General features: G+C 42.0%; 1 protein-coding gene across 1 annotated transcript in view; it reads right to left on the reverse strand.

The window, feature by feature from the left end:
• The window catches only part of tars1 (threonyl-tRNA synthetase 1), a 56001-nt gene that overhangs the window by 440 nt on the left and 43061 nt on the right, over positions 1 to 12500 (reverse strand). Inside the window, exon 18 of the mRNA XM_062050744.1 lies at positions 1 to 107. This exon is cut by the window's left edge and continues 8 nt beyond it. Coding sequence (XP_061906728.1) covers positions 1 to 107 — 107 coding nt within the window. The remainder of the gene's footprint in view (positions 108 to 12500) is intronic.

The raw sequence follows: 12500 nt of genomic DNA on the forward strand, positions 1-12500 counted from the left end.
AAGTTGTACTGAGCCAACTGTGCGTTTCGAATCTTCTTGTTCAGAGTACATCCTGGGTCTAGATCCACGTCACTCATGAAGCCTCTGGTGTGGAACTCTTGTTGGACCTGCACGCACACACACACACACACACACGACCAGATGTTTGGTGTCTGCTCCACTTGGGGGCAGTCATGCACTTTGACTGTGAGGGCAAACCTAATACATGATCTTTGATTTGCTATTCCACTTTTGTCCCTGTCAGCAGTTTTTCACAGCAGCAAAGTGCAAAACATCTTTGTTTGAAATGATTTTAAGTAGATTTCTATGAAGACTCCTGTCATATAGACAATTTTTGATTTGTTTTTTTCAGTGGAGCCCTAAAACAGCAGTATTTCTGTTAAATACTCATTTAATAATGAATTAATGAAGATTATATTCACTGATTGTGTTCGCTTTTGGTGAAGTGGATGTTTTGCAATATTGTCTAGACTTATTAAAATAAAACAATTGTTATGTTGCATGAGCCAGCTTGTAACTCAAAGTACTTGAGTCTCTAATCATTGTCTACCATTGAAATGAATTTACTGGGTGCTTGGACCCTAAAACTGCACAATTGTAACATGCCTTTAGAAAAAGTGACTTTTAGATGACCAATGTGTGAAAAGAGTACAAGAGAATTTACTACAAACAACTACGGTATTTACTATAGATGTGAATTGCACAATTCATGATTTAATTCCGATTCTTGGGGTGACGATATGATTCAACACAATTCTTGTGATATATTATTTGGTGTAAAAAATTAACAAAACAGGTTACAGGTTACAAAATATACTTTTGGCTGCTGACATGACGTCGGTGTATTTGAAGCGAGCAAGTGGAGATGGCCTAGAAAACATTTGTAATAGATTTTTAATGAATAATTACATGTATATAAATATATGTATATAATATATGCATATATACATACATATAATATATGCATACAGTATATACTAGGGGTGTAACGGTACGTGTATTTGTATTGAACCGTTTTGGTACGGGGGTTTCGGTTCGGTTTGGAGGTGTACCGAACGAGTTTCCACACAAACACATTAAGTAGCCGCCTACGCTTCCTTCTGCCTCTGTCTCTGTCAGTACTCTACACAGCATCCAGCATTGTCCCACCCACACAACCATCTGATTGGTTACAAACAGAGCGGTAACAGCCAATCAGCAGTGCGTATTCAGAGCGCATGTAGTCCGTGCTTAGCGTTAAGCAGGTAAGCATCAGGCAGCAGACTCTCCCCAAATTATAATAAACACCTCCCAATCAACTACTAGTAACATCACTATGAGCCCGTTGACGTTCTAGAAACCTAAACGGCAACTCAGCTCACTCGCAGTCCTGGCTTGAGGTGAAGGCTAATTCGCTTTTAGCGTAACGTTAGCTCATTTTGCGGTGTGTGCGTGTGTGTGTGTGTGCATGTGTGTGTTACGGACAGCAAAGCCCTGTCTGTCTGTTATTTCACTTTACCTTTTTCTGTGTTGATTGAGCTATGTTGAAGCAGGACATTATGTTAAATGAAGAGTTTCTGTCTCTGATAGTTGATATAGTAATGTAAGTGCATCATTAAGCCTACATGAACTCCATGGTGTTCAGGGATGAATAGTCTCTCCTATTACTATTGTACTATTTTTTTCAGCTATAGTTACATTAATCATTAGAAATGCAGCAGCCTATTTTTGAATGGCAGGGTCCCTGCTATCACATGTTGATAAAAATATAACATTTACATAATAAAAATCAACTACAGGCTTCCCAAATGCTGTAATAAATTAAGCATGATGAGTTGACTTGAAACTGTTTAATGTTGCACTTTTTATATGTAGAAGAAAAGTTTTGTCATTTTATTTAATCTGAGCAACAACTTGAGGCAGTTTAATGTTGATTAACGTGGGCAGAATTATTATAGTGTTCCCAATGTTAAAAGGATAAAGCCATTGTTTACAAATTTGGTAAATAAATAACCAAAACATTTATATTTTGTCGTTTTCTTACTATACCGAAAATGAACCGAACCGTGACCTCTAAAGCGAGGTACGTACCGAACCGAAATTTTTGTGTACCGTTACACCCCTAATATATACATATATATATATATGTACATATATATATATATATATATATATATATATATATATACATATATGTATATACAAACCCCGTTTCAATATGAGTTGGGAAATTGTGTTAGATGTAAATATAAATGGAATACAATGATTTGCAAATCATTTTCAACCCATATTCAGTTGAATATGCTACAAAGACAACATATTTGATGTTCAAACTGATAAACTTTTTTTTTGTGCAAATAATCATTAACTTTAGAATTTGATGCCAGCAACACGTGACAAAAAAGTTGGGAAAGGTGGCAATAAATACTGATAAAGTTGAGGAATGCTCATCAAACACTTATTTGGATCATCCCACAGGTGAACAGGCAAATTGGGAACAGGTGGGTGCCATGATTGGGTATAAAAGTAGATTCCATGAAATGCTCAGTCATTCAGAAACAAGGATTGGGCGAGGGTCACCACTTGGTCAACAAATGCGTTAGCAAATTATTGAACAGTTTAAGAAAAACCTTTCTCAACCAGCTATTGCGAGGAATTTAGGGATTTCACCATCTACGGTCCGTAATATCATCAAAGGGTTCAGAGAATCTGGAGAAATCACTGCACATAAGCAGCTAAGCCTGTGACCTTCGATCCCTCAGGCTGTACTGCATCAACAAGCGACATCAGTGTGTAAAGGATATCACCACATGGGCTCAGGAACACTTCAGAAACCCACTGTCAGTAACTACAGTTGGTCGCTACATCTGTAAGTGCAAGTTAAAACTCTCCTATGCAAGGCGTTGTTTATCAACAACACCCAGAAACGCCGTCGGCTTCGCTGGGCCTGAGCTCATCTAAGATGGACTGATACAAAGTGGAAAAGTGTTCTGTGGTCTGACGAGTCCACATTTCAAATTGTTTTTGGAAACTGTGGACGTTGTGTCCTCCGGACCAAGGAGGAAAAGAACCATCCGGATTGTTATAGGCGCAAAGTTGAAAAGCCAGCATCTGTGATGGTATGGGGGTGTATTAGTGCCCAAGACATGGGTAACTTACACATCTGTGAAGGCGCCATTAATGCTGAGAAGTACATACAGGTTTTGGAGCAACATATGTTGCCATCCAAGCAATGTTATCATGGACGGCCCTGCTTATTTCAGCAAGACAATGCCAAGCCACGTGTTATATCAACGTGGCTTCATAGTAAAAGAGTGCGAGTACTAGACTGGCCTGCCTGTAGTCCAGACCTGTCTCCCATTGAAAATGTGTGGCGCATTATGAAGCCTAAAATACCACAACGTAGACCCCTGGACTGTTGAACAACTTAAGCTGTACATCAAGCAAGAATGGGAAAGAATTCCTCCTGAGAAGCTTAAAAAATGTGTCTCCTCAGTTCCCAAACGTTTACTGAGTGTTGTTAAAAGGAAAGGCCATGTAACACAGTGGTGAACATGCCCTTTCCCAACTACTTTGGCAGGTGTTGCAGCCATGAAATTTTAAGTTAATTTGTATTTGCAAAAACAAAATAAAGTTTATGAGTTTGAACATCAAATATCTTGTCTTTGTAGTGCATACAATTGAATATGGGTTGAAAATGATTTGCAAATCATTGTATTCCGTTTATATTTACATCTAACACAATTTCCTAACTCATATTGAAACGGGGTTTGTACATACATATATGTATATACATACAGTTGTGCTCATAAGTTTACATACCCTTCGAAAATGTATGATTTCTTGGCCATTCTTCAGAGAATATGAATGATAACACAACAACCTTTCTTCCACTCATGCTTAATGGTTGTGTGAAGCTATTTATTGGCAAACAACTGTGTTTACTCTTTTTAAATCAAAATGACAAAAAAAAGTACCCAAATGACCCTAATCAAAAGTTTACATACCCCAGTGACTTTGATCTGATAACATGCACAAAAGTTGACACAAACAGGTTTGAATGGCTAATCAAGGTTCCAATCCTCACCTGTGACCTGTTTGTTTGTAATTAGTGTGTGTGTATAAAAGGTCAGTGAGTTTCTGGGCTTCTGACAGACCATTGCCTCTTTCATCCAGTGCTGCACAGATGTTTCTGGATTCTGAGTCATGGGGAAGGCAAAATAATTGTCAGGAAAGGGGTATAAAAAGATATCCAAGGAATTGAGAATGCCAATCAGCAGTGTTCAAACGCTGATTAAGAAGTGGAAAATTAGGGATTCTGTTGAAACCAAACCACGGTCAGGTAGACCAGCCACAACTGCCAGGAAAATTGTTCGAGATGCAAAGAAAAATCCACAAATAACTTCAGCTGAAATACAGGACTCTCTGAAAAATGGTGGTGTGGCTGTTTCAAGATGCACAATAAGGAGGCACTTCAACAAAAATGGGCTGCATGGTCGAGTCGCCAGAAGAAAGCCATTTCTGCGCAAATGTCACAAAGTATCCCACTTACATTACGCCAAACAGCACAGACACAAGCCTCAGAACTTCTGGAACAAAGTAATTTGGAGTGATGAGACCAAAATTGAACTTTTTGGCCACAACCATAAACGTTACATTTGGAGAGGAGTCAACAAGGCCTATGATGAAAGGAACACCATTCCTACTGTGAAACACGGAGGTGGATCACTGATGTTTTGGGGGTGTGTGAGCTACAAAGGCACAGGGAAGTTGGCCAAAATTGATGGCAAGATGAATGCAGCATGTTATCAGAAAATACTGGAGGAACATTTGCACTCATCAGCATTCTGAAGCTGCGCATGGGTTGTTTTTTGACGTTCCAACATGACAATGATCCAAAACACAAGGCCAAGTTGACCTGTCATTGGCTACAGCATAACAAAGTGAAGGTTCTGGAGTGGCCATCTCAATCTCCTGACCTCAATATCATTGAGCCACTCTGGGGAGATCTCAAACGTGCAGTTCATGCAAGACAGCCCAAGAACTTACAGGAACTGGAGGCTTTTTGCCAAGAAGAATGGGCAGCTTTGCCATCAGAGAAAATAAATAACCTTATCCACAACTACCACAAAAGACTTCTAGCTGTCTTTGATGTTAAAGGGGGCAATACACGGTATTAACAACTGGGGTATGTAAACTTTTGATCAGGGTCATTTGGGTACTTTCTTTTGTCATTTTGATTTGAAAAGAGTAAACACAGTTGTTAGCCAATAAATAGCTTCACACAACCATTAAGCATGAGTGGAAGAAAGGTTTTTGTGTTATCATTCATATTCTCTGAAGAATGGCCAAGAAATCATAAATTCTCCCAGGGTATGTAAACTTATGAGCACAACTGTACATATATATGTACATATGTGTATATATACACATACATGTATATATATACACACATATGTATATATACATATGTATATACACACACACACACACATACATATATATATATATATATATATATATATATATATATATATATATATATATATATATATATATATATATATATATATATATATATATATATATATATATATATATATATATATATATATATGTGTGTATGTATATAAATATATATATACATATATATATATATATATATATATATATATATATATATATATATATATATATATATATATATATATATATATATATATATATATGTATATACAGTGTTGGCCTTAACACACTTTTTGTGTCTTTGTACGCATTGAAATCAGAAAGGACGCACATTTCCGGAAGCCCACGCGTCTCCCGGAAGCTGATTTTTTTTGACAAATACTGCCTCAGTTTGCACTGGGACAACTTTACCGCAAGGGGCTGTCAAAAGAAAGACTTGATGGTAAACAAAAAGGTGAGTGTAAAGTCAACCTTTATAACTTTTAGTCTCGGTGAGTCCATGGAAACTTCACTTTTATCTCCCGCTGAAGCGACATCGTTCGAGGATGGAGACAGGCTAGCTGTTAGCTTCAAGCTAACCAGCACCCGACCAGACTCCTCCACCCCAAAAACATACTTTGAAGGTCAACAAACGGGGCAAATATGTGCCTTTTGAAGTGTTAATGTGCCAGAAGTGTTGTAAATGAGTCTCTTGGAGAAGTGGCTGACAAGTTAGCAAGTCTGTCATTGTTTACTGAAGCAGAAATGCTGACTGTGCGTTATAATAAACGTGCATGCGTCGCGAGGCTCTGCTTTTTATCCATAGATTTATCAGATTTAATTATTTATTATCAATAGCAAGGGTGTCAAAAGTGTGGCCCGGAGGTTAATGTTTTATAGGCCCACGGCACATTCTAAAAATACTATTCAAATAAACAAAAACATAACAAAAGTGGAATAAAAAGGCTTACAGGTGAAATGTAATTTAGAAAAAGTTGCAATGTTGACTAATAAAACAAAGCTGTTTTTATTCTTTAAAACTGTCATTGCTCAAAACATAATATTGAATCAAAATCAATGTTTTTTATGAATTATTGACCTATCCAAGGCTCCTATTACTTCACATAAATGGGTTATGGTAAATGGGTTATATTTGTATAGCGCTTTTCTACCTTCAAGGTACTCAAAGTGCTTTGACACTATTTCCACATTCACCCACACTGATGGCGGGAGCTGCCATGCAAGGCCCTAACCACGACCCATCAGGAGCAAGGGTGAAGTGTCTTGCTCAAGGACACAACGGACGTGACGAGGTTGGTAGAAGGTGGGGATTGAACCAGGAACCCTCAGGTTGCTGGCACGGCCACTCTCCCAACTGCGCCACCCCGTCCCCGGTCAAATATTCCACTTTGAATATGATTTTTTGTTGAAGATTTTTCACATTTTGTGTGTTTGCCATAAAAAACTGTTTTCTTTGACAAAAAGGGCAGAAAACAAACAAACAACATAAAAACAAAACAAAACTTAGAATTGAGGGATAGGTGTGAAGTTGATGTAGACTCTACAGATTTAAGTGTTAAATAAATAATGCATGTATGCCCTGGCACACCATTGTCATCATTTCATGACCCAAGCAAAATACTTTTTACACTTTTATACTAAAATAAATACACACACGACTTATTAAATACAAATAACGAAAAAACTACCGGCAGCAGTAAAGTTTAGATCCATGAAGGAAAGAAGAAAGTGAATGAATATTTATAACTGAATACATATGCATAAAAAAATTGGTTTTCTTTTGTATTATTTTTAAAAATGAATTAAGTAACATTTATGACAATCTTTTTCCAAAACACAATATAGACGGTGAGATATAACAGCATAATGCATACATTTATCATTGGTTTTCAAAAGGCTTACAAAAAAGTGGGACCCCAAAAATTTACTGTGGGAGCCCACTTTTATGAAATGGGGTCCCTAGGACCCCATTTAAAAAATTCCTAGCGCCAACACTGTACATACACATATGTATATAAAAACACACACATATATATATATATATATATATATATATATATATATATATATATATATATATATATATATATATATATCAGTGGCGTGCAGTCAGTAGAGGCAGGGGAGGCGGGGCCTCACCTGCCATCATGGAAAGAAAAAAAATGTAAAAAGAAAAAAACAAAAATTAAATACTTATATGTATCTAGTGATTATACTAAAGTTATTTTCCATTTAACTTCACCAGTTTTAGATTATTTTTATTTTTATTTTCACATTTGCCGTTCAAATACTGAGAAGAGACGGTGCGGTGATCAGCAGCCAGTTGAGGCACGTCACTCAGTTGTGCCTCCACATGGATTGTGCCAATGACTCAACTAACTGCTGGCCTGCTGTGCAGTGAGACCGTATTGCTATATGAATTATATTATACATTTCCATAGTTTAGTTAGCTGAGGTATATAATGTACAGTGTATTTTGTCAACAACTGTATGTGTGTAATGTATTTTTTGTGCTGAGCATTCATAAAACTGCTGCAAAAGACGTCCTGGCTGAGGCTCGCAGTAATCGGGCCTCCTGGTGGTAGAGGGCGGTAGTGATCCCAGAGATCATTCCTTGGCCGCAGAAGAAGAAAAAAAAAATTAAAATAAAGTTAGCAATAAGTGCGGCGATTGTTTATTTCCTCTCGCCTGAACTTTTATTAAAAACATGGAGGATTACATATGTAAAATAAAACCGTTTTCTAAACTGGACTTTCAATCGAAGCATGAGGTAATAATTTAAGGTAGACCAACGCCGGAGCTAAAAGGTTTGCTTTTGACTTCGGGACAGAAGACCCGTTCTTTTCAAACGGCGTGGTACACACGCAAAGGCTGGCTGTGTGGATGTGCAGCAAGAAAGGTAAGACCATAATAATGTTTTTTTTTATTAAATGTGCTTTTTTGTGTGCTACAGTTTGTATGTGTAAAGAATGCTGGTATGAGCTTTTAAACATAACCCGTTAACTGCTGCCAATCACATGGTTAGCAGGGGGTGTCCAAAGTGCGGCCCGGGGGGCATTTGCGGCACGCAGCTAATTGTTTACCGGCCCGCCACACATTCTGGAAATACTATTGTAAAAATAAAAAAGAACATTAAAAAAAGTGGAATGAGGCGAAATCTGACGAAAAAAGTTGCAATGTTGACACAAAGCTGCCATGCAGGCTGTTTTTTTTCTTTTGTCTTTCTTCATTTTTCTTTTTTTTGCCATTGCTCAAAAAAAAATATATAATGACAAAAAATCCATGTTATAATGAATTATTTTCAGGGCTCCAATTACTTCAAATATTTCACTTTAAAATGTTTTATGTGGTAAATATTGCATATATTGTGTAGTAGCCATATAAAAACATCAAAGTTTTCTTTGACAAAAGCGCATAAAACAAACAAAATAATAGTTCCAGCATAAAATGGACAGATATATCTGAAGTTGATCTCGTAACGTAAGTGTTGAAAGTAAAAGAAAAACCTAATAAAAATGTATCACTTTATGAGTGGGGTAGATTTACTGTAAGCGTTAAATAATTAAAAAAAAATAATAATCTGACTTATTTTTTACATTTTAATGACTGAGACCCTTTATGGTCCCCGGGACCCCTAAAGGTAAAATAAATAAAAAATGCATATATTTTGTTATGGTTTGAAAAAGAAAATTATCAAAATGGCCACCACATGCTTTAATTTTTCCGTGTGCGGCCCTCAGTGGAAAAAGTTTGGACACCCCTGCTCTTTAGGTTTCATATGTTTGTAAATCTGACTGTGATGAAGTCAGTGCCTCACCAGCCATTGACCTCACCGCACGTCACTGATATATATATATATATATTGTTGTGCTCGTAGCGTGAAGGCTAGACAATTTGAAATATAGTTGACACACAAAAACGTGTGCGTCGTTTATTCAAGAAAAGCACAAGCAAGAATGAACGCTTTCATCACAACACTCAAATATCGCGGGAACAACAAACCCCCACCTTTGTTAGAATGTACTGACGGCCACTTAAAGGGGCCGCGCCGAATTACTCGCTCTTAACAACACACAAATAACAACATTGTCATGTGCACAATAGAACAGTACAGTGAATGATGATGACAAAGATAAATAACAGGTGTGGTGAATTATGTCCTTAAATCAACCGCTACACACGTCCCCCCAGAATTCGCCATCACGAAGAAAAACAAACTGTCAATGGACAGGGGCACGGACGGGCCGACCAGACCGGGTGCGCCGTACTGGTACTAACGCCGGGGAGTCAACAGGGGGGACCGGAAGGGTATCTGTACTGTCTAAGGTCCCGGGGGCCTGCGTCGAAGGATGCATAACATCATCTTGGGGCCTAGGTAGAGCGGGCGGACGACCCAGGCGCGGGGGTACGGCCGTGGTAACCGGCTGACTAAGATCCAAGTGGGCCGCTTTCAGTCGGTCCACCGTGATCTTTTCAGACCGACCCCCGATGTCCAACAGAAAACGCTTGTCTCCGCTCTCTAGGACGCGAAATGGCCCATCGTAAGGAGGCTGAAGGGGGCCGCGGTGGGCGTCGTGGCGGACAAAAACAAACGCCGCTCCCCTTAAGGAAACGGGAAGATGAGACGGCGTAAGGCCGTGTTGCGAAGTGGGGATGGGGGCAAAACCCTTGGCGGCATCGAGGAGAGCAGCTCGCTGCTTACTGGCGGACCAAGGTGCCGTCGTGCTAGGAATAAAGTCCCCTGGCACTCGCAGGGGCTGGCCATAAACCAACTCTGCCGAGGAAGATTGCAAGTCTTCCTTGGGGGCAGTCCGAAGCCCCAGCATCACCCAAGGGAGCTTGTCTACCCAAGCGCTGTCCTTCAGGGACGCCCTGAGCGCTGCCTTCATGGACCTGTGAAATCGCTCACACATACCATTGGCCTGCGGGTGATACGCCGTCGTGTGGTGGAGTTTCACACCCAAGCTCTCGGCCACAGCGGCCCAGAGCTCGGAAGTGAACTGAGAGCCCCGGTCGGATGATATGTCCGATGGGGTACCGAAACGGGCAACCCACGTACCAATGAACGCGCGCGCCACCTCCGCGGAGGTGGCGGACGTCAGAGGTACTGCCTCCGGCCAACGGGTGGTCCTGAAACCATCGTGAGGAGGTATGTGCAGCCGCGTGAGGATGGGAGAGGCCCGACCAGGTCCACATTGACATGGTCAAAACGGCGCTCCGGAACCGTAAACGGTGCCAGTGGGGCCTGCGTGTGGCAGTGCACCTTTGAGCGCTGGCATGCCACACATGTGGAAACCCAGTCCCTAACATCTTTTTTCAGTCCACGCCAAACAAATTTTGCAGCAACCAGCCGCTGGGAAGGTTTCCTCCCAGGGTGGGAAAGGCCATGGATGGAGTCGAACACGCGCCACCTCCAAATGGCAGGCACAAGGGGCCGCGGCCGACCGGTAGCGACGTCACAAAGGAGCGTAACCCCTGTGTCCTCAAATGGGACCTCAGACAACCGTAGCCCTGTGGCTGCAGCCTTCAGTGCTTGGATGTCCGGGTCGTCGGCCTGGTCAACTGCCATTTGTGCAAAATCGAGCCCCACATGGACAGCGCTCGCGACGGCTCGGGAAAGGCAATCAGCCACGACATTGCTTTTACCAGCAAGGTGCTGGATGTCCGTCGTGAACTCTGAGACGTAGGAGAGGTGCCTCCGTTGCCGAGCCGACCACGGTTCAGCCGTCTTGGCCATCGCGAAAGTGAGGGGTTTGTGGTCCACAAAAGCTGTGAAAGGACGGCCTTCAAGCAACGAACGGAAATGGCGTATGGCCAGATAGAGGCCAAGGAGCTCACGGTCAAATGTGCTATATTTCCGCTCGCAGGGGCGCAACTGCCTGCTAAAGAAAGCCAAAGGCTGCCAAGTGCCACCCGCCCACTGCTCGTGCACTGCACCTACAGCATAGTCTGACGCGTCTGTGGTAATTGCAATAGGATCATCGGGTAATGGGTGTGCCAGCAGGGTAGCGTTAGCGAGAGCAGACTTGACCCCCACAAAAGCACTGTGCCGCGCGTCAGACCAGTCCACCGTGTGCTTGGGAGCAGCTCCTTTAAGAGCATCATACAGCGGCCGCATGAGGTCAGCTGCCCGGGGAATGAAACGATGGTAAAAATTTACCATGCCAAGGAACTCCTGAAGAGCCTTAACCGTGAGTGGGCGGGGGAAGTTTGCGATGGCAGCAACCTTCGTTGGGAGGGGAACTGCCCCGCACTCCGTGACACGATGTCCGAGGAAGTCCATCACAGACAACCCGAACTGGCACTTAGCTGGGTTAACAATGAGACCGTGTTGGCTAAGGCGCTGAAAAAGGGACCTGAGGTGGGTCACATGCTCTGCCTGAGAGGTGCTCGCGACCAGGATATCGTCCAAATAGACAAACAGAAACGGCAAGTCACGTAAAACAGAGTCCATCAACCGCTGGAAAGTTTGTGCTGCACACTTAAGGCCAAAAGGCATACGTAAAAATTCAAACAGTCCAAATGGGGTGATGACCGCTGTTTTCGGGATGTCAGAGGGGTGGACCGGCACTTGATGATAGCCCCGGACAAGATCTACCTTAGAAAACACAGTTTTCCCAGCGAGGTGGGCGGAAAAGTCTTGTATGTGGGGTACCGGAAAACGGTCCGGGGTAGTCGCCTCGTTGAGTCTGTGGTAATCACCGCATGGCCGCCAACCACCTCCGGGCGTCTCCACCATGTGGAGGGGCGACGCCCACGGGCTGTCTGAGCGGCGAATGATCCCGAGGCGTTCCATGGTTTTAAATTCAGCTTTAGCGATGGAGAGGTTAGCAGGGTCCAGGCGCCGGGCTCGTGCGTGCACAGGGGGGCCCGTGGTGGCAATGTGGTGTTCCACACCATGCTTGGCGGTAGATGACGAGAACGTGGGCTGCGCCAGGGTCGGGAAATCAGCGAGGAGGCGCAGAAAAACGTCTGCGGTGGGTAGCATGCTGGAAAGCCTGATGGAGTCCTTCGCGCTGAGACTGCACTTGTACGAGCAGAACGTAATCGCATCC

This window comes from Entelurus aequoreus, linkage group LG06 (genome assembly GCF_033978785.1).
Source record: "Entelurus aequoreus isolate RoL-2023_Sb linkage group LG06, RoL_Eaeq_v1.1, whole genome shotgun sequence".
In the NCBI taxonomy this organism is placed as follows: Eukaryota; Metazoa; Chordata; class Actinopteri; order Syngnathiformes; family Syngnathidae; genus Entelurus; species Entelurus aequoreus.